Raw genomic sequence first — 21188 nt, 5'->3', positions numbered from 1 at the left:
AAAAAAAAAAAAAAAAAAAAAAAAAAAAAAAAAAAAAAAAAAAAAAAAAAAAAAAAAAAAAAAAAAAAAAAAAAAAAAAAAAAAAAAAAAAAAAAAATCCGACGAAAGTTTATGGTTTGACACGTATTTAAGTTTGAAGTACAATTTCATAAAAATGAAAGTTTGTAAATCAAATTTCATCAACCAATTTAAAAATTTGTTAGTCTGAGACAGCAAAAATCAAACCCTTGATTTATTATATCAAATTGCATTTTCTTTTAAGTTAAATTTAAATGGCAACCGATTTGAACAAAATAAATAAATAAATGAACATTTTAAATGTTCACTGATTTAAACAAAAGTAAAGCGTGACACGTAATTAAGTTAGACTAGGTAATATTTAAGGTTTAGAGCTAAAACAAATCTTTCAAATTTTATAAATTATTTTTGTAAAAAAATCCACTAGTTTAATTTCTTCCGAATGTTTATTAATTCATACCCATACGTTTATTATTTATTACATGCAACATACCAATTTGTATTAGTAATTTTTTAATGAATAATCGTTAAGGGATAAAAATTATAAACACTAATAGAGAATTAGTGACTAAATTTTATTGGGAATATTGAAAGTAGATATAATATATTTTTTTTTGGTACGGAATTAATGATAAACGCTATTTTCTCCAATTATTGGACTTAAATTAGAGTAACTACACAAATTTACTTTAAAAAATTGAAGTTCAGGCAAGAAAAATACTGTATGAATATATTTTATAAATTTATGGATAATATATTAATATATTATTTTTTGGTTGAAGAAATAAAAAAAAGTATTTGACTATATTTAAGATTCAATAAAAACACAATTGATTTGGAAAATAAATGGACTAAAATAATATTTTAGCCCAAATGAAAAAAAGGTTTATTAAAGCCTAATGGGCCTAGATTCTTCATGTCACAAACGCGGCCCATAAACTCCATAAGTTCTTCCTTCTCTTCATTGTGGTTTAACGTTCCCGCCTTCTTCTTCTTCTTCTTCTTCTTCTTCCGTTAAACCCTGAAAAACCCTAATACCTAATACGCTATTTTCCAGAAAACAGTGGTTTCTCAGTAAAGCCGAAGAAATACGCTCTTCTCCAGAAACAGTGGTCCGAAGAAGAAAAGCGAAAGAATGGATTCCAATACGCTTTTGGACCCAATGGAGATGAAGGTCGGAGAACTCTTGAAGGAATTTCAGCTTGACTACTCCCCTGATCTTGTTAAGCTCGTTGAGGACACAGTGTCAACTATAAAAAAGGCAATTAAACTCATTCCAGATGACTTGAAGGTTGTTTTTCTATCCATTCCTCACAAAACGTCAAACAATGAATGGCCACTGTGTTCTTCGTTTGATAAACTGCTTGTGTTCTGCTTGTCATGTTTAATCGAACTGGAGTCTCGCATTTATTTTCCTTGCATTTGTAGCTTCTGGATTGAATTCGGCGTTCAACGTTCTAAGGCTAAAAACTTTGCAGGTTACTGCGGCCGCAGCTCCGGGTTTTATCAGGGATATTGGCGCAGACAAAGTGGAATTCAAATTTAGGAAGCCAAAATCAATTAAAATCGGTGGTAGTTATGCCTTTCAAGGCATTGCAAAACCTGATGTAAATGTTGATCTTTTAGTTGGCTTGCCAAAGGTATTCCATGACTACTGTCCAGCGTATGGTCGTTTTACCTCTGCAATTCGCTGTTTTTAATTATCCCCTCAGTCCTTAGTTGTTTAACGTAGTTAGGTATTTCTAGGTTTTGGTATAGTATTAGTCTGAATCTATCGAAGGAGTGACCTTAAGGTTAGGTATAATTGCCGAGTTGAACATATTGCTAATTTCTTTGTAATTAGATAAAGTGACCTTGTATATTGCCCGCACTGTTTTTATAACCATACTGCTAATTCATTGATTTGAGGAGTAACCTTGGGGCTGGTGTATTGCTCACACTATTTTTATAACCATCAAATGTTCAAGAGTCTGATAGTATTCCTAGCTTTAGCCAACTGACTTGAGAAAGGTCTGAGGACTTATAATTATTTTGAAGGAACAAATGTTAGAAATAGTATCTGTAATTATATATTCGACACACTTGCCCGTATATCAGGAAAAATGATATGTTTCGATGTGGTAGTTTTCTTGGATATTTCTTAGGCCAAATTCTTCTTTATGGCAGGAGTGTTTCCACGAGAAAGACTACCTCAATTACCGGTACCATGCTAAAAGGTTCCTTTACCTCTGCACAATCAAAAAGTATTTGAACTCATCTTCAATGTTTTCAAAGGTTGAATGGTCCACACTTCAGAATGAGGCTCGAAAACCTGTCTTAATTGTCCATCCAGGTTGGATAAGTGGGAATTTAAAGTACTCAGTTTATCTGTGAAAATAAATGTTAGGGATTGCACAAGTTGGCCTCGATTTCATACAAAATCTTAACTTTGAAAAACAAATTTTTGATTTGTAGCTTTGGAAGAGCTGAAGGAAGCTCCTGGATTCTTTGTCAGAATAATTCCAACAATAGCAGCATCCTTTTTTAGCATTTCAAAATTGAATCTCAAACGAAACAACATCCATGCCTTGAACCAAGGTGAGTCTCATTATAGTTCATTTTTAGTATATTATGGTTACCGAACTCTGACCATCTTTTAGCTAAGTCGCTGTTTCAACCAACGGTTCTCATTTCTTTTTAATTATTTGTTCAAGGGAGCTTACTTGCAGCTACACCTAAGTATAACACTAGCATTTTGGAAGATATGTACTTCGAGGATACCTCAGAAATGGTTAAGAAGCCTTTTCTTGAATCAAAAAGTTTGTTAGAAACTTTAATTCTACTAAAGGTATGCAAATGAGATTTTCTCATATTGACCTGATATTTTAGATATTTGTTATTTTAACATCTGGTTTATGTCATAGGTTTGGGCTCGGCAGAGAGCTTCAATATATGTGCATGATTGCTTGAACGGATTTTTAATAGCTGTAATATTATCATACCTCATTACTCAAAATAAAATAAATCATTCAATGACGACAATTCAGATGTTCCGTGTTGCAGTGAAATTTATAGGTATGTTTTCCTTTTGGTTCTCTTTATCTTTTCTCTCGTTAGTCAAAATTTCATTCAGCGATGTGCATGATACAAGTAATAAATGTATTTGGCAATAGAGTATGGGACTTCAGTGCCTACAGGCTTTGGTAAATTCTGGTTTAAAATCATATTATGGTTCAATTGCCTCGAAAATATAAAATTGGAATTAGTAGTTCTCCTTAAGTCATATGAAAGTTGTAATATTTCTGCTGTTTAAGAATGGGACATTCAATTATTTGGAACATTTTCTCCTGTTTTTGCAGCCTCTTCGAATTTATGGAATCACGGGATCTATTTTAAGCTTGGACCTCTGAGCGCTATTTCAAAGGAGGTTAAGTACTGTTGATTAATTCTTTTAAAATGTATTTATTTGCCCGAGTATTTTTCTTTATGGGCTGGGAACTTTTCCTTTTCTTTAATTGAGTTCCCAAGGTCTTTTGATATTTTGGGTTAGTTTATGCTGTGAATTTGTCTTCCTGATTAGCATCTAATAATAATAACCACAGCAGCAGCAGCAACAATAACAATAATAATATTTTGGGTCTATTTTAATGATTATTTATTGAAGTATCCGTGTTTTTATTCTATCAGATAATGAGATAATTATTTACTGTCCTTGCTGATGTATTGATAACAATGAGATTCCTCATGCAATTAGTGGTTTTTTATTTTTTTCCTTGGAAGCTCCATGTTGATGTTCGATTCAATTCACTCGTACTCAAGGGATTCGGAATGGGTTTTGGTTGCAGGAAAAGAAGCAATATAAAGATTTATTTCCTGTGGTCATCTGCAATCCGTCTTCCAACTTTAACATTGCATTTCGAATATCACAGTCAGGTTTCGCTGAGGTACGGTAGTGTCGAAGTTTTGTGTTCAATCAATTATGACAGTGTGTATTAATTTTGAAATATAGCCATCCTGTTTCACTGATATGGTGAAAAATATTAGAGGAAGTTAGGAGAATCCAATCCATAGGAAGCTCAGAAAGAAGTCCAGTTTGAGTTCATTAGAAGCAGTGGTATAATTACAAAAGGAATTTAATAGAGAACACCACCACCTCATCCCAATTGCTCTTCTTGAAAAAGATGCTTCACATTTTCTGAATCTGTGTCTGGAAACAAGTTGTTTCATAGTTTTCCCCGTTGAATTATGAAAAATCCAGCTTAAGTTAGAACTTAGAAGGGCTTTCCTGCAATTTAGACTAAAGTTGTACTGGAAGAAGAAATGCACCTGATTTATCCTCTAAATTCTGCATGACAAGCATGAGTTGGACACCATTCTAAAGTCATTTCATTTGTATTTACTATTTATTGCTTTCAAAAACAGGATTTCTTTTTTCCTATATGTGTTCTTTTTCGTACCACGCTCTCAGCTGATATGCCTCAATTTTCAGCTTCAAGATGAGGCTGCTTTGGCACTTGCATGCTTGGAGAAATGCAGCAACGGTGGATTTGAAGAGGTTTTTATGACCAAAATTGACTTTGCTGTTAAATATGACCATTGCATTAGGTATAGACCAGAAATCTCAAATCTTCTACATTTTTCTTAATCTTTTTCTGCATTCTTGTACGTTGTGGATGGGTTTTGTTATTGATTTTCGTTGCTCCTATTTAATCTTGACCATTTACGTCAAAGTAAGATTCCATTTTTCACTACATAATGTTATGTGTTTATTTTTATAGATTGAATTTGAGGGGACAAGTCGAGTTATATGCATCAGGCTTTTGTATGGATGATGAGTGTTGGAGACTATATGAGCAGAAAGTACATGGGATCTTAAGTCAAGGCCTGACTGATAGAGCAAAATTCATTCGTGTTTCCTGGAGGAACACGGAACCAGGATGCACTATTGAAAATGTATGGGCCATTTATATATATTTAGTGTTTTATGTGTATATATATTTTTTGCTAATCAAGTATTCTAATTGTCCTTGTGATGTCAGGGATTATCAGTATTTGATACGCAGCCATTGCTTGTTGGAATTTCAATTAGCTCTGTGGAAAAAGCTTTTCGTGTGGTCGATATTGGTCCTAATGCTGATAACAAAGAAGATGTAAATAAGTGCGAGTTAGAACATTTTTCCCCCTCTTAAAAATATATTTACTCATCAAACTTTTATTCCATGACAGGCCCTAAAGTTTCGGAGATTTTGGGGTGAAAAGGCTGAGCTAAGGAGATTTAAAGATGGCAGAATTGCAGAAAGCACAGGTTATATAATAGTTTTGCTTCTGGTGGATTATCTGAGTTGATTGATAGAATATTTTGGGCTTGCATCTGAGCCCACTTACAAAATGTTAACTTGTTGATTTCTAAATTTCTTAGTTTGGGAAACTGATCAATGGACGAGACATCTCATTTTGAAGAGAATTGTGGAATATATTTTTGTTCGGCACCTTTCACCGATGTCAAAAGACCGCATTATGCATGCTGTGGATCAGATTGATTTCTCCCTGCTCCATGGTTCTGGAGGTATTCTATGACCTGTATCTTTTAAAAAACAAGAACAAACTTTATATTGATATATGAAAAGATAGCTATGGCAATGTATCTGTAGCTCTTGCATCAAATGATTGAGGTTAATCTCTTTCTTCACCGAATGCTATTTATGTATTTAACATTTCCATAATTTATACATCATTTTCCTTCAATCGTAAATTCTTTTCATATCAAGTATAATTATTTCTATCATTGTTTCATAATTTTGTTAAATGCACTTCTTTGTTATGCAACTGTGTTTACAAGATTCTTTCAGCCTCTCGGCCCCACTCCAACTATCGGTATTACATCAAACTATACAGCTATTTTAAGTTCAAAGTGGCATATGACTTGTCATTTACCTTTTTTGTTCCATAAATTAATCTGATTTATTTTAGTCCGTACAAAAGGACAATGTTTAACCTTCTGCTGTATGGAAAAAAAAAAAAAAATGCTAAGATGATATTTTCTGTAAATAAAAAGTTTCTTATTTATTTCAGATCCAATAACATTTTCTGGAAGTTTGCTTGCGGCTTTTGAAGTTTTATCAAAGCGATTACGTTCCATCGAAGACATTCCTTTGAAGGTGTCTGCCGTACAGCCTTTAGACTCAGGTATTAGACTTCAGAGGACACAATTCCCGTGTAGAGTCTTGAAAATTCCTGATCATTATAAATGCAATATCCAGATTTAGATTGCAGGAACTTGGACCATTTACCTCTCTCCTTTACATCAATGTATGCTTGCATGTATATTCTTTCATCACATCTTTAATCACGCCATTATCTTGGCCATTAAGTCAGCAGAATTTCACATCATAATAAGTGGGATTACTTAGGACATGCGAGAACAGAATAAGAGAATGCACTAATGGTTTTAAGTTAGTTGTGTAGTTATATTTTTTAATAAGGAATTTTATTTTTAGTTATCAACCAGAAGTCCAGGAGTAAAGTTTTCTCTAGGCTTGGGGTTCGGAATGTTAGACTGTATGCTTATCCATATTTACAGCTTTCAGGTATACATCTGTTTATCCTCCTGAACCTCACCCACTAGCAGACGAAAAGACAAGTGATCTGCGAATACAGCAAAAGCTTGCTCCCTCCTGCATTCAGCCACTGGAAGTCATGATTCAGGCATGAAGTAACCTGAATTCCATGTTTACTTATTTGAATTTTGAAGTAACTTTTGACCAAATTTCCCCCTCATTTTCAGCTGGAAGGCTCTGGGAACTGGCCAACTGATGAGGTAGCAATTGAAAAAACCAAAACAGCCTTCCTTCTTAAAATTGGAGAGAGGTGAGCAAAAAGTTGATTTTGTCATGACAACATTAACCTCAGAAGTCAATCTGATGGTTTCAATATTGCAGTCTGCAGAATATTCGGGGGATGACGTGTATTGCTTCTGAAGATTCTGTTAATGTACTTGTCTCTGGTTATGCCTTCCACCTAAAAATTTGGCATGAAAAAGGTCTGAGCTTGGTGAATAAGGAATGTAAGGCCTCATGTCTCTGACATACTTTTATGCAGTCATGGTTCTGGTGGTACTGAGGGTTTCCTGATAACCATTTGAATGTTAACATCCCAACCTATCTTTGCAGTTGGAAATGAATTATCAAATCGGATCTCCTCAACAGATAAGCAACTTTTTATTGAAAGTCAGCATTCAAGCATGATTAGTGGATTACAGGCTCGTCACTCAATATATGGACCGGTTGTTAGGTATGTACTGGTTATTGTGTATTTGATAGATTTCTGTAATACACTCCTCACTACTTTGTTTTTGGCACTTTAAGGTTGGCAAAAAGATGGATAGCCTCACATTTCTTTTCAGCATGCTTGGTAGATGAAGCAGTTGAACTGTTGGTAGCATCAATTTTCCTGAAGCCTCTACCCTTTCATGCACCACTTTCTCGAATCACAGGTTTTTTAAGGTGTGTATATGTCTAATTTATCTTTGCATAGTATCGTTTTTGTTGGGAGCCTTTCTCTTTCTGTAATTCTCGTTGAAGGAAGGTGAAACTGATGAGTTAAATAAAATAACAAAAGGCCGAAATGAAAGTGACCAGAAAAAACAGAACAAAATATCAATTACAAAAAGATGCTCCAGTTATAAGTAAAAAAATTATGGACAATTGCAGAAAAGAACTTAGACGTAGAAATCAAAAGGGAGGCATTATATTAGAATGAGCCAAGTCGCACACCCTTCCTAAAACCCCACTACGCCCTTAAAAGGCTCTCGTCTCTCTCTAGCCAAATACTTTCACTCAATAACAAGAAAAGTAGCTTGCCAAACAGTCCTTCCTTTATCTTGTGAATGAGAATGTGAGAGCACCACCTCTAGCATCAGAGTAACAATTCCTACTTTGGGTCAACCGGACTTAGAAGTTATTGAAGAATGAACTCTAGATAACTGTGACGAGTTGACATCTCCACGACATATGGTCTAGATCCTCTTACAGGCGTTTACTAAGAACAACGCTCTGCTGAGGCCTCAAAGCCATAGACGAGGACCTCTTGGATGAATTATGCGTACATATGTGTGGGAATATATATTTGAAAATTTTAACCTTCCAAATTGTGAAAGCAAAAGCTGATTTTATTGAAATTTTGAAAAGAAAGAGGCAATCAGACGGGAAGATTTACAAGAAGATGTTGCCGAATACTTGGGTCCAAGAACAACACTTCTTGTCTCCGGTAAAATTGCAACCCTTATAGAAGGGAGCAGTGAGGACCTGCTGTGAGCTGGCCTATTGGACAAGACTAAAGCCTCTTGATGCAACAGTTATACGAACTAGAACCCTCAAACAATAAGTAGCGACAAACAGTTTACTCAACTTTCTTGGAAGAAGGATTATAGAGATGAGAGAAAAGTTAACAAGAGGGGCTCTCACCCAACAATTGGTTCTCTGAAAAACATTTAGTTCCCTCCCTAATGGAATGACTTAGCAGATAATTACAAAATCCTTAGAATCATAAGCCCACAAAGAGATTAATTCTAAGGATATCCCGAACTTCCTCATAGGATTACGCACCCTCAAAATAGGGGAAAAAACAAGTATGTTTCTTGATCAAGAAGACTTTTTGTGATTGTCTTCTCGGTCTTATTTTATTTGTTACGAGCTCATTTTTTTAGTTTGTCTCCTTTTTTGTGTGTCTGGTTTTTGTATCTCCTTGTATTCTTCATTTTTTTCAATGAAAATTTGGTTATTTATGAAAAACAAGCATGCCATAGGATACTGCCCTAATCCCATCCCGTAGAATTTTGCTCATATGTACTCGCTATAATATTATGCTACAAAGTGTCAAAATTTAAAGTGACATTCATAAGTGTACCATGATAATTGAATTTTTATCATTAAATTCTCGATTCTTTTTTTCATTTGACATCCTATATAGCTTGGTTTGTTCGCAGCTCACTTAATCTGTTTCTGCACCGTGACTTCTTTACAGGTTCCTAAGATTACTGTCGGAATATGACTGGACTTTTTCTCCATTGATTATTGACATAAACAATGATTTGGGTGTGAACGAGGAGAAAGAAATAGCTGTAAGTTCTTAGGTTAGGAAACAGTTCCTATTATAGTTATGGGTAACCTTTAATTGCTATTTATTCTCACTGGATTTTTATAGGATAAATTTAACATGACACGAAAAGATTTGCAAGAAAATCCGCAAAGTGCAAGTCCTGCCATGTTCTTAGCAACAGCTTATGACAAGGCATCCGAGGCTTGGACCCGGTTCTCACCAAAATCATCGGTATACTATTGCCAACCAAGACCTTAAATATTGAGCTTTATTGCACTAGTATAACAACATTTCTCCAGCTTTATAATTCGTCTGTTACTGACTTTATGCGCCCATGTTAAAAGGAGTTGAAACGGTTGGTTGCTTATGCTAGAAGCAGCGCAGATTTGTTGAGTAGACTAATTTTACAGCATCAGGTCGACTCTTTTCAGTGGGAGGTGAGTGTGTATGCTAAAACCATTATTTGATTGTTTTGTTTGCGTCTTTGGATGCTGCTGTTGTGTAGAAACCTAACGATGTAATGTTTCTTTGGTCTACAGTGCCTTTTCCGAACACCATTGAGCAACTACGACGCTGTTATTCTTCTCCATAGAGATAAATTACCGTACCCACAACGCCTTCTCTTCCCATCTGAACTGAACCGAGGTATTCTTCTTAAGTTGTCCTTTTTGTCGATTGCCTCCTGTCGATGCTTTTGATATCTGAAGTTTAATCATAAGCATATGTTGGTAGGAATTCATGTCGCCAAAGGGAATCCTAGCAAGATCTTCTCTCCATTTTTGTTGCCTAGAAACTTGAAAGCAAGTTCTGAGAACATTAAGGACAAGCTTTTGGTAAATTTTGATCCATTAAGGTGTTATATTGCGGATCTGCAGGCAAGTAACTTGATTTGCTTTGAAATTGCATTATTAACGTCGATTTTGTTGCTTACCCTCCTCCATCTCTATGAAAATGTAGAAAGAATTCTCCAACACTTTCAACTTATGGTATGACTCTTTGGGAGGCGATGCAATTGGACTAACTTGGGGGCAACAAAGTTCAAAGGTACAATAGTTTACTTGTCATTTGAAGAGAGCAAATTATATCATCACATTTTACTTATTTGACCGAACCGAATCTTCTTACCTCATCAGAAGCGTGGACGTGATGAATCTGTTGAGGAGGAAAAAGAACCAGCTGAAGTGCTAAAATCTGTTGGTGAAACTGGTAAAGGTCTAATGAGGAGTGTCTACCTACTCAAGGCCCCAAGACTCACGACTTAAGCTTAATGCCATGGAATTATTGTTCTGGGGTTTTTGACTTCATTGTTGTTATGGATGGAGGCAAGTGTTGCCAGATTACCTACCCAGCTCTTATTATTTATCCGATTATGTTTACCCCATTTTTCGGCTGGAAATTTGTGGGTTAATGTAATTCGGTGGGGTTATGTCTATGGTAGAAGAACTGAAAATTTATTCAAATGTATATTTGATTATTGATGTATTAATATCAAGGAAATTTTGGATGTATGTTTTTAATTTATAGTTGAAGAATTATTTTAGCATAGTGTGCGAAAAGAATTGGGGTTGATCGAGTTTATATGATGTATTTGAAAGTGGACTTACCATTTCTCTCATAATTTTGTTAAGTCTTTCAAGTTTTTTAGACTGAAGACCAATTAAGTTCTTTCCATCCTTATTTTAGCTATCAGCTATCACTGTCACAGGGAAAATTTTAATATCAAATGATTAGGAATCACTACTAAGAAAATAAGATTCGAATAATTTGGTTGATTGAATGTCTGAAGGCAAATCATGTCTGAATTAAGACACCTTATTTTGTATCATTTCCTCCTAAATCTGTGTTAGACTACTTATATCTTTGCAATTCTACATCACCTTATGGAAACTAATTGGATTTTTGTCGTTAATTAATGGTAAACACTCATCTTTTTGGAAGAGTGCTTTACTTGTTTGAAAATGAAATTTGAACTTGGAAGCATATTGTTCTAAGAATTCATCTCAAATAGACAGTAAAACGTTTCAGGCAGCCTTCATTTCCTAATGCATGCATTTTCCGGTACAAATTTGTAGTTGTCCTTTCATTCAGTCAATCCTTCAATCTCTAAATAGGAAGAAAGCATGTTGAATAATCACGGGAATTGGCGGAAGTTTGTTAACAAGAAAATATGGGTAGATATTGAACATGGAAAATGATCATTACAACTCAAAACACAGGCAAGAGTTAACCCTCAACTCTAATATGCTTCTTTCCTGCATGATTTGCCAACTCCAACATATTGGATCAATGGGATAACATTTCAAGAATAGGCATTGTAGCAACCAAATTTCAGTCACATGGCTTAATCTATGGAATGCTCTAAAGGTATGCATACAATAAACCCAATTATTCTTAACTGAGGCACTCTGTGTCTGAATAAAGATGGATGCGAGGCATTTTTTCGTTCCCGGCATCTATTTAGACTTCTTTCCTTGTTTCTTTTTTATGACCTCGTCGATATACATTATGCCCTTGCCTTTGTATACTTCTGGCGGCTTACAGCTACGAACTGCAGCAGCAAATTGGTGCACCCTTTGTTTGTCAATACCCGTGCAGCAAACCACATTGTTTTTGAAGCAAAAGACACGAACAGCTGGTGGAACGGTTAGTTCAACTTCGTGGCTGTATCCCAGTTTAAGATACAAGAGACGTCCTGCTGCTTCTGCTCTGGCTTTGTAACCAACTCCCACAATCTTCAGGAACCGAAAAAACTTGGCCTCCATTATAGTTCCTGCTCACCTATTAAGATGGAATTAGCAAACTACTTAGTCTACTGATATTTGAGAGATCATATATTCCATATTTGTTGGAAACAGAAGAAATATAAATGGTTAACGTTAGACAAGAAGCAAAATCATGCCTTAAAACTGTAACTGGAAAGGATCTCTGGAGAATACATCACCAAATTTATAATTTGGCAAGCCAATAAGAACGGGCAGAAAATACTTGCAATAACTTGAACTCCCACAGGATCATTGGTTCAAAACCAGGTACGATAGTCAGCATTCGAGTGGAATTGAATTCAAAAACTTCTACTCTAAAATTGTGTCAACTTGATTATAGAGATTCCACAACCTGGAACCACGCAACCCACCCAACCTATTCACTGTAAGCCCATCAACACCCTCAAATTGTTCGTGTGATAACCTAAGATGAATGGGATTCGGTTTAAGATTTTCTGCTCCAAAATTCATCAAATCTCCACCAGACTTGAAAATTGAATTCTTAGGTTGAGATAAATTTAATCACACGAAAGTTTAAAGAGATTAAGTAGTAGATAAAAGATAATCCAGCATCTCCTCAGCCACTCCTCATCCACATCACACCCTATTGACTCGATCCCCAGCATAAGTAAGCAAATAAATAATTTTGAACTCTGTCAGTAAATCTTGTGGTGGTTACTAGAATCAGATCACATTCAGAGGAAGTAAAGATGTTGCTTCAATAGGAGAGCCATCCATACAAAAGTTCATGCTGAGTTACGATTCGTATCTCAAGCAATTTGAGGATTCTACAACTAAAGTCTACAACTGATAATCATCTTCATGGAGAGGCTTTGCAAATAGAAGACCCAGAATGTCGAGAAAAAAAGGAACTCACTAGATTATCTCACGTGTATACATCAGTACTAAACAAAAATGTGACAGTAACTATCGAATCACGGTTATTACATGCTTGGGCTGGAAAAACGTCGTCACTCAAACTAATTACTCATTGATATCAGACATTCGAACAGCATATTAGAAGATTGACCAATGTATATAAATATAATCGAGATTGTAGCAATCGTAACTGTGCAAAACCTAAAAAAGACAAACCTTGAAGTAGGCGGAGTGAGTGAGATTAAGGGGAGGGAGAGAAGGCGGAACAGAGGAGGCCGTATTGAGGCTTGAGACTACGATTGATTGGGAGAAGCTGAGATGACTGGGATTGCAAGAGATTGAAGGTTCAAAAAAATCTTCGGGATCTGGAGAATTAGCGGCGGCGAATTCGTCGGGGGTGCGACAGAACGGGCTGCACTGGCTTGAAATATTGAAGGCGGCTGAACGTGAAATAGGGTTCAGAAAAGGAAGAAGGAAAGGTGGGATTGCAAAGTAATAATAATAATAAATAAATAAATTACAAGTGAAATTCAATTTTTTTTTTCTTTTTTACTTTTGATTTGGTATTTAGTTGATTTATGATATATTTAAAAATTTTAAAAATAAAGAATAAAGAATAAAAAATAAATATACCAAAATTACGAATTAAAATGGTAATTTATAGCTTAAAGTATTTAAAGTTGCAATCAAGATTGGTCACATTATGAGGAGTACAAAAATGGAGTTTGTACTAAAATTGTTATTGAAAGGACAAAGCAGCTTGATATACGAAAGCGATTGCGCGCCAACATCGGGAATTTTCCTGTTCTGTGTTGTAATATATGGAAGTGCTTCCGATCGCATGCAAGATCGGACGAAGTGACAAAGATTACTGCCTGCAAGTCGCTTTCAGTACATGTAACAATCCCACGGACGATCTGAAATGGTTGGATTGAAGTTGAATTTTCCGTTTATCCATTAAGACATGAGCGAATTTAGCTGTTGTTTACAAGGAATAGAGACGGAGCTATGTGGAATCGAAGCTTCAGCAGCAATGCAACGCGCGCGGTGTTGAAGGAGAAGAAATGGGATGCGCTCATCGTCGGCGCCGGCCACAACGGTTTGATAGCCGCCGCTTATCTTGCCCGTGGCGGCCTCTCTGTTGCGGTGCTTGAGAGGCGCCATGTGATTGGCGGCGCTGCTGTTACCGAAGAGCTGATTCCAGGGTTTAAATTCTCTCGCTGTAGTTACCTCCTAAGCCTCCTTCGGCCCTCCATCATCAGGTAGTTGTAGCTCTTCTCTTTTCTGATCCGATTCACCATTTGTTGCCTGTGAGGCTATTTTTCATTTCATTTCGATGGCGTTCGGGATTGAAATTGAAGGGACCTGGAATTGAGGAGACATGGGCTGAAGCTATTGAAACCCATGGCTGCATCTTTTACACCCTGCCTCGATGGTCGTCATCTTCTACTTGGAATGGACGATGAACATGATTACTTGGAGATATCTAAGTTTTCAAAAAGGGATGCAGAGGCGTACCCAAGGTGATTCTCTCTTTATAATATCTTTCTTATCATTAAGCCTGATCATTTAGTTTATCGTAGATTTTGTTGTAAACTTGGTTCGTGGCTGATGAATAGATATGAAAGACAGCTTCATAAGTACTGTAAGTTCATGGATTTTATCTTGGATTCGCGAACTCCTGAAGCATTACATAAGGGTTCATCATTTAATGACCGGTTGAGAGAGAAGGTGCAGAACTCTATTTTCTGGGGTCGTTGTCTCCAGCATGCGCTATCATTAGGACAAAAAGATATGGTGTAAGTAATTTGAACCAGGATAGTCTTTGCTAGGCATTGATTTAATTAGTTACTCTCTGATGCCTCTATTTAATTTTTGATAGGGAGTTGATCGACCTTCTAGTATCACCAACTTCTAAGGTCTTAAATGAGTGGTTTGAGGTAATAATGGACTTCGTTTACTTGGATTTTGAGAAGTTTATCTTGGTTGTGAGTTCATATTTTAGATGCTAAGATCTGCCAAATGTTTTAAAAGTTCCTCAGATGTTTAATAAGCCAGAGATTTGCTTATGCTTGCTCCATTAAAATGTTAGCTCCAGGGTAGCCTCAACAGTCTGAGTTTCTCTTGCTTTTTATTTGATTCTCTGCCTGGATGGATGTTTTGTGGCTAATAACCATTTCAATTCTAACCTTATTTTTGGTTCACACAGTCGGACGTATTGAAGGCAACACTTGCAGGAGATGCCATCATTGGGACAATGGTGAGACTTTATACTTTGGTTTAAATTTGGTTCCGCTGCATACTAAATTCATTTGAGCATCATGATTATTATACATCATCCCCCGCTAACCTAACGGTCCGCTATAGCAAAGTAAGCTTCAAAAGCCCTTTCGAGATTCTTAGTCAAGCCTCAATGCCCTACAATCTTTCTAAAGCGTAAACACCTTGACTCCATCCCCCTTTCTCTCTATAGTAGAAAATCTTTGTGTCATTGAATACTAATGGCTCTAGGAATGTATATCGTCATCATAAATAGATGTAATCATTGAGACGACCTTACTTGAACAGGATTTGTTCTATAGGTTGAACAAGTACAATTGTATCCTTTATTTCTGAAGATTTAACTACTGAACAAGTACAACAAGTCATACAATAAGTCATACTAGAAGATCAGCCTTCTTCTATCAATGCAGAATCATGATCAACTCCTGATACAGAACATGATAATAGGAAATATTAGTTTATATTACTGCTAATATAAATGGTACATTGTCTTTGTTAATCAACGAAAATTTTCATTCCAATTCAGTTTTGGAGATTAAATATTCTAGTTATAATGGTTTTAAAGCTCATTCATCAAGTCAACTTTTCTTTTCCTACTTCAAATGATGATTCTCAATTTATCTTTGGCAGACAAGCATCAATGATTCTGGAAGCGGATATGTCCTACTACATCATGTAATGGGAGAAACTACTCATGGCGACCGTAATATTTGGTCGTGAGTATCTCATCTTATAAACATTTACAGTACAGACAGCTAATTTGGCAATTTGAATCGTAACATATGGTTAGGTCAATGTAATGATATTTATGCAAGCAAACATGTAGGTCACAAGTGACGTTGGGGTTTTATCCTCGAAATTAATTGTATACTGCATGATGTGCTTTGCAGCATTTTAACAATATTCATTGAAGAATATTAACATAAATTGCAGACATGTTGAAGGTGGGATGGGTTCGGTATCCATGGCCATAAGTAATGCTGCCAAAGAAGCTGGAGTTCATATTGCAACAAATGCAGAGGTATTCTATTACAATATTCAGCTCTTGACAACAACTGGATGTAGTCTTGAAGCTAGTCCATTTACTTTTGCTCATATACAATATTTATCTTGATGGTCAGGTTTCAGAATTGATGATAGAAGACTCTGGTAGATTAAAGGGGGTTAGTTTATTTATTTTCTTGGTCCATCTAGAGGCATCTTCTTATATTCTTATACATCTGCTATATCTTATTAATTAAGGTGTTGCTGGTGGATGGGACACAAGTGCATTCGTCGGTTGTTCTATCAAATGCAACCCCCTATAAAACATTCATGGTATAATGCTTTACATTAGAGATAAAACACATTAACGTTGATTTGTGTTGCTCAGTTTCTCGTCTTAATGTTTCTGTCGTAGGAAATGGTGCCTCATACTTTTCTTCCAGATGATTTTCTACATGCTATCAAATGTTCCGACTATACCTCAGTAAGATGTACTTGATTATTTATCTTGCTATTTTTCTGAAATGGAATAAATGTCCAACTTCTCAGAACTTCATATTTCCCTTATATTTAGTTGTGAGATCCTTTTATTAGTTTACCATTGCTCTCAGGCTTTTATTATCAAAAAAATCTTCGTGAGATCCCACATCGGTTGGAGAGGAGAACAAAACATTCTTTATAATGATGTGGAAATCTCTCTCTAGCAGACGCATTTTAAAAACCTTGAGGGAAAAGCTCAAAGAGGACAATATCTGCTAGAGCTGGGCTTGTGCCATTACAATCTCAACCTTTCTTTAGAAAAGGAAGCAAATGCAAATTTTTTCCTCCACCAAACTGCAATTTGCTCAACTAAAATCAAATTTACATAAAATAAGGAACCTCAGCCTTTTATTTTTTAAGTTAAATGAGTTTCACTGTGGTTGTGGATATGTGGGTATGTGGATCTCTTTTTGCTGTCAGTAAGGTATCCCTGCTGGTCTTATTTGCTTAGGTAACTGGTTGGAAAAATATTCACCGATGATGATTGTTGAATAAAAAGGGCAAGGGCGTGAGCTCATGTTTCCACTGTTCTTGCATTTATTTAATATCTATAATGCTCTTAAAGTTGTAAGATCCTTTTAAGTCCACTTTTCTTGGATTCTTTTAGTTGGGATGACTCGACGAGTTAGAGGCATGATGACCCTTGCAACAAGGATAGATGACCTTTTCTTTTCCTCGAGTTTGAGTTTTATCATTCGCTTTTAAACTGCCATAAAGGAACGTCTTTAAAAGTAATAAAAATGAAAAAAAAGCTAATTATACGTCTTTCCAAATGTTCAATTAGAAAAAGAAGTATTTTGTAGTTACTTTTTTATTCTAACCTTTGTTCCCATGCTTGGACTTGCTGGCTAGAACAGGGAACAACAAAAATAAATGTTGCTGTTGACAAATTGCCGCAGTTCCATTCTTGCAACTTGAATAGTCAAGAGGAGGTGGGTCCTCAGCATACAGCAACTATTCATATTGGTGCTGAAAGGTAGGAGAGACAATACTATTATTTTCATGTCATTAGTAGCCGCACCAGAATCATATTCAATATTTGTTTTGCATGCTAGAGAAACTCATCACGTTATGCATACTTTTAATTCTTTTATGACATTGAATGCATTTAACAGCAATTCTGTTGTTAGTGGTTGAGATCAATATGAATCGGGGAAAAAAGAAAGGAAAAAGAAAGAGAAGGAGAATCCTCTTATAATATGTCTTGTTTTGGAAAGTAATGCATTTGATTATCATTACAATCCTCACCTTTCTTTCTTGGTCTCTCTTTTAGAATGGAAGATATTGGCAAAGCTTGCCAAGATGCCTGGAATGGCTTTCCATCTAGACGACCTATTATGGAGATGACAATTCCTTCCTCTCTGGACAAAACTGTATCTCCCCCTGGTATTGTGGTTCATATGCTCCTCCAATCACTCTTCTACCTGTTTAGCTTAAGAACTATCCTTGTTTGTTACCGTTCCTAAAGTAGGAAACGTTCCGATTTTAGAATGGAGGATACCGGTAAAGCTACGGTATGCTGCTAATTATCCCATTGGCTGTAAATTTTCAAGAGTTTTATTGTAGGTAAGCACGTAGTCAGTTTATTTACGCAGTATACGCCCTACAAACCTCTAGATGGGTGCTGGGAAGATATTACATACAGAGTAAGTTGTTTATGCATTTGTTCAAACGCTCACTGTGACTCATTTGTCCGTTAAGGACCTTACTTTTTTTATACATGATTGGTTTCATTTTCCCAACCCTTTGAATTGATATTGATCTTTGGACCTCGCTATTTTTTCATTTGTTGTCATTTTGACAAGAATGGCATTCTTATCTTTGTAGGATTTATATGCCCAAAGATGTTTTAAGTTGATTGATGAATATGCACCTGGCTTCAGCTCATCAATCATTGGTTATGACATGCTGACACCACCTGATCTTGAGAGGGAAATTGGTCTGACAGGTAAATCCCAATATGGAAACCTCATGGTTCATTTTTCTTCTCTCGATTTCTTTGATAATGTGGAGTTTATTTCTGAAAAACTTCAAACTAGGAAGTATATCTGAACAAAAAATTAATATCGAAATCGGAAGTCTTGCAAATCACATTTTCCAGTTTCAACATGCTTATCTGCTGAAATTTGAGTAATCTATATGACAGGAGGAAATATTTTTCATGGAGCCATGGGTCTAGATTCTCTGTTCTTGATGCGGCCTGTAAAAGGATGGTAATTCTCAGTTTAAATTAATTCTCTCGTCTTGCTTCAAGTCTATATTGAGGAAAATATCCGTTTCCGTGTACTGCAGGTCAAATCACAGGACACCAATTAAAGGCCTATACCTCTGCGGTAGTGGGTCGCATCCTGGAGGTGGTGTCATGGGGGCACCAGGTCGCAATGCAGCACGTGTCGTTCTCGGTGATCTGCGTGAGCCATAGTCTTTAGGATTTTGTCACGGTTTAGCCCTCACAACACAAGTCTTGAAATGTAATCAGTATCAGACCATGTCAAGCTACACAATGTAAATACCATGGAGTTGAAGAAAATAACGTGTTGTGTGCTGCTTTCGTTTGGTCTCTCTATAGAAACCTCAACGAAGCATTCACCTTTATAAACTCAACATTCAATCAATATGATTGATTAATACAGAATAACAGAGACTCGAACCAAGCGGTTAGGTTTTCTATTCCTAGGAATCTTTTGATTCGATCAAACCCTGTTGCATACTCAGCAGGCATCTGAAATTTTTCTGATCAATCTATGTTCTAGGGGGAATTAATGAGGCAAATGTGTCGTCCATGAGTAAGATAGCTTGTTGACTTGGCTATCCAAGTAATCAGTCATAGCCAACACAACAGATCGAGTAATAATTTGAAGGCAAGGCATCAAAGGAATGCATGCTGAATTGCTTAACCCGCTCGCTTTAAACAGCAAACTCAACCCCGCCAACCAGAAACTGTTTTGGAGACAAAGTTGATAGAATTCGAGGCTGTTTCTAACCTGCAATGCCAATACAACGACATCAACATGTATTAATACTCGAGCAAATAAAGCAATCGACAGTTTTATGGATGCAAGAGAGAGAGAGCACTTGGATATTTCTTCAACAGCCTTCACCACTTCAGCAGAACTAGTCTCTAGCACTTGACCACCAGAAATGATTTCATCCAAAATAGAATGCATCTGCATGAAAAGTTTTATTCGTATTATTTCCAATTTAAATGTTCAGAAGAATGCCTTGACTGTCATGCAGTACTTCCAACCAAACAATGTTATGTCATGAACTGAGTGCACTTGGCCATTTCAAAAAACAAACTTGAGAAACAAACAACAGACACCACTTGTTTCCTATTCTATGTGGCATTGCGTGCGTTCCCACATCTACATTTATGTGTTGCATTAGAGAGAGAGAGAGAGAGAGAAAGAGGACCTTGGTGTAGTGGAACACTAAGTCGAGCTCACATACATTTTTGAAGCACTTGTCCAATGTTTCTACAAAAACTGACAAAATAGGGCTAATCATATCACTGCACTACATACCTTAAAGTATATTACAACAAACTTCTGAAGATCTACATTCAAATGCATTCAAATATGACTGATTGGTTCAATCATGTGTATTCCACTTTAAAGGCGCATACCACTTAATCATAAGTTTCGATGATTTAATATTATAGTTGCTTCAATTCTCTTCGAGTTATGCAATTACTCTGGCCTCTTCAGTGAGAGAATTCTAAGCCCAAACGCTTCACCATTTTTTGTACTTATTCCTTCTCACCACTTCTGTTACTTACATACTAAAGAATGCCAAAACATAACAAGATAATATCCAATTTAAAGCTTGAGGGACCAAGGTGTATGTCCTCATTGATGCCTTGGAAGAATGTAAATAATATTTATATCAAAGTTGATCCAGTGGTCACTAATCCATCACATATAATATTGGAAGTACCTTGGATCAGGTCAAGCATGGCAAGCTCATTCTCAGAACTGTTAAAGACAAACACGAAATAAAGGGTTGCGAAGTGTTTGTATACAAGACGAGAGTCCTGCAGCAGAAAGAAAAAGCCAATCCCAACGGGTCATTTGAAGACAGTTAAAGCAATTCCAGTACAAACAAAGGCACATAAAACTAAATTCATCTGGCACTGATCACCCAGGCCACTCTTTGCGCTGCTATCAGTTGAACAAGACCAATCAACATTAATTTTTGACAAATATCTAGCTTCTCCAAGAATCATCAATGCAATACATCCTACATATGGTACTAGGAAGGAAATTGTTACAAGGAATCATGCGATCAACGAAAAATTACCGGACCGAAGATGGACTCAGCCTCGACGAAATTGCTCAGGTTCTCAGCTCGACTGCAAAGTACTGTACCAAACCAGAAAACAAAAGAAATCAGAATCAAAATATAGGTTAAATAAATAATAGTGGCGAGAGTGGATCGTTTTTCGTAATTTGCAAAAATCTAATTGAAATACAGAAATGCCAACCTCCATGGACGCTGCGAATGAGCTCCTGCTGCTTCTCGACGGGCTGAATTCAAGAATTCATCATCAGACAGATCAAGCATTTAATAGAAGTGCCTCAAAAATTACAAAAAAAAAAAAAAAAAAAAAAAAAAAAAAAAAAAAAAAAAAAAAAAAAAAAAAAAAAA

At 36.1% G+C, this 21188-nt stretch overlaps 4 protein-coding genes across 8 annotated transcripts in view; 2 read left to right on the top strand and 2 right to left on the bottom strand.

Moving 5' to 3' along the window:
- The first annotated feature begins 1003 nt into the window (after window positions 1–1003).
- LOC111453502 (nucleolar protein 6) lies at window positions 1004–10737 on the top strand. 2 transcript variants are annotated; one of them, XM_023094619.1, is made up of 27 exons: window positions 1004–1309; window positions 1497–1658; window positions 2185–2350; window positions 2473–2595; window positions 2712–2845; window positions 2922–3072; window positions 3357–3424; window positions 3843–3941; window positions 4487–4602; window positions 4776–4950; window positions 5037–5147; window positions 5224–5302; window positions 5417–5563; window positions 6070–6183; window positions 6578–6702; window positions 6782–6864; window positions 6936–7060; window positions 7167–7287; window positions 7362–7499; window positions 9019–9115; window positions 9199–9324; window positions 9438–9530; window positions 9633–9738; window positions 9826–9968; window positions 10051–10137; window positions 10227–10360; window positions 10626–10737. In XM_023094619.1, the coding sequence occupies exons 1-26, from the start codon at window positions 1154–1156 to the stop codon at window positions 10353–10355; spliced, it is 3174 nt and encodes a 1057-aa protein (XP_022950387.1). In that variant the 5' UTR covers window positions 1004–1153; the 3' UTR covers window positions 10356–10360; window positions 10626–10737. The 2 variants fall into 2 exon arrangements, with proteins under 2 accessions (XP_022950387.1, XP_022950386.1); XM_023094618.1 differs by lacking the exon at window positions 10626–10737 and having other exon boundaries at window positions 10227–10610.
- A 506-nt stretch (window positions 10738–11243) lies between these two features.
- Window positions 11244–13211, bottom strand: LOC111453510 (60S ribosomal protein L6, mitochondrial). Its single transcript, XM_023094631.1, has 2 exons — window positions 12951–13211; window positions 11244–11871 (listed from the first exon to the last, which is right to left on the bottom strand). The coding sequence occupies exon 2, from the start codon at window positions 11853–11855 to the stop codon at window positions 11547–11549; it is 309 nt and encodes a 102-aa protein (XP_022950399.1). The 5' UTR covers window positions 11856–11871; window positions 12951–13211; the 3' UTR covers window positions 11244–11546.
- A 264-nt stretch (window positions 13212–13475) lies between these two features.
- LOC111453503 (pyridine nucleotide-disulfide oxidoreductase domain-containing protein 2-like) lies at window positions 13476–19211 on the top strand. Of its 2 annotated transcripts, XM_023094620.1 has the most exons (16): window positions 13743–13996; window positions 14096–14257; window positions 14354–14533; window positions 14617–14674; window positions 14944–14994; window positions 15648–15733; window positions 15951–16038; window positions 16139–16180; window positions 16260–16334; window positions 16417–16485; window positions 17399–17517; window positions 17815–17927; window positions 18108–18187; window positions 18369–18489; window positions 18688–18754; window positions 18834–19211. In XM_023094620.1, exons 1-16 carry the CDS (start codon window positions 13743–13745, stop codon window positions 18961–18963), a joined length of 1695 nt encoding a protein of 564 aa, XP_022950388.1. In that variant the 3' UTR covers window positions 18964–19211. The 2 variants fall into 2 exon arrangements, with proteins under 2 accessions (XP_022950389.1, XP_022950388.1); XM_023094621.1 differs by lacking the exons at window positions 18369–18489; window positions 18688–18754; window positions 18834–19211 and having other exon boundaries at window positions 13476–13996; window positions 17815–18055.
- Window positions 19066–21188, bottom strand: part of LOC111453507 (AP-3 complex subunit sigma-like) — a 2938-nt gene continuing 815 nt past the window's right edge. The window contains exons 2-7 of one of the 3 annotated variants that reach the window (XM_023094627.1): window positions 21025–21067; window positions 20841–20902; window positions 20478–20574; window positions 19956–20026; window positions 19617–19708; window positions 19067–19525 (exon numbers count right to left, since the gene is read on the bottom strand). In XM_023094627.1, the coding sequence (XP_022950395.1) occupies window positions 19462–19525; window positions 19617–19708; window positions 19956–20026; window positions 20478–20574; window positions 20841–20902; window positions 21025–21067 (429 nt within the window). In that variant the 3' untranslated portion in view covers window positions 19067–19461. Of the gene's footprint in view, window positions 19526–19616; window positions 19709–19955; window positions 20027–20477; window positions 20575–20840; window positions 20903–21024; window positions 21068–21188 lie in introns of all 3 variants that reach the window. The other 2 variants (XM_023094626.1, XM_023094628.1) reach the window with 2 other exon arrangements.

Source organism: Cucurbita moschata, unplaced genomic scaffold, assembly GCF_002738365.1.
Source record: "Cucurbita moschata cultivar Rifu unplaced genomic scaffold, Cmos_1.0 Cmo_Scf00015, whole genome shotgun sequence".
NCBI classification, from domain to species: domain Eukaryota; kingdom Viridiplantae; phylum Streptophyta; class Magnoliopsida; order Cucurbitales; family Cucurbitaceae; genus Cucurbita; species Cucurbita moschata.
The sequence above is the reverse complement of the archived record's forward strand: the minus strand, read 5'-3'. Positions and strand labels throughout refer to the sequence as shown.

What these genes read in the sequence shown, in the direction of transcription:
- LOC111453510 (XM_023094631.1), bottom strand. Translation starts at nt 11,855, where the DNA reads ATGGAGGCCAAGTTTTTTCGGTTCCTGAAGATTGTGGGAGTTGGTTAC.
- LOC111453503 (XM_023094620.1), top strand. Translation starts at nt 13,743, where the DNA reads ATGTGGAATCGAAGCTTCAGCAGCAATGCAACGCGCGCGGTGTTGAAG. An exon ending in GGCGACCGTAATATTTGGTC is followed by an intron (nt 15,734 to 15,950) that starts GTGAGTATCTCA and finishes CATAAATTGCAG; the next exon opens with ACATGTTGAAGGTGGGATGG. An exon ending in GAGGGAAATTGGTCTGACAG is followed by an intron (nt 18,490 to 18,687) that starts GTAAATCCCAAT and finishes TCTATATGACAG; the next exon opens with GAGGAAATATTTTTCATGGA.
- LOC111453502 (XM_023094619.1), top strand. Translation starts at nt 1,154, where the DNA reads ATGGATTCCAATACGCTTTTGGACCCAATGGAGATGAAGGTCGGAGAA. An exon ending in CGAATCACAGGTTTTTTAAG is followed by an intron (nt 7,500 to 9,018) that starts GTGTGTATATGT and finishes ACTTCTTTACAG; the next exon opens with GTTCCTAAGATTACTGTCGG. An exon ending in CCCATCTGAACTGAACCGAG is followed by an intron (nt 9,739 to 9,825) that starts GTATTCTTCTTA and finishes ATATGTTGGTAG; the next exon opens with GAATTCATGTCGCCAAAGGG.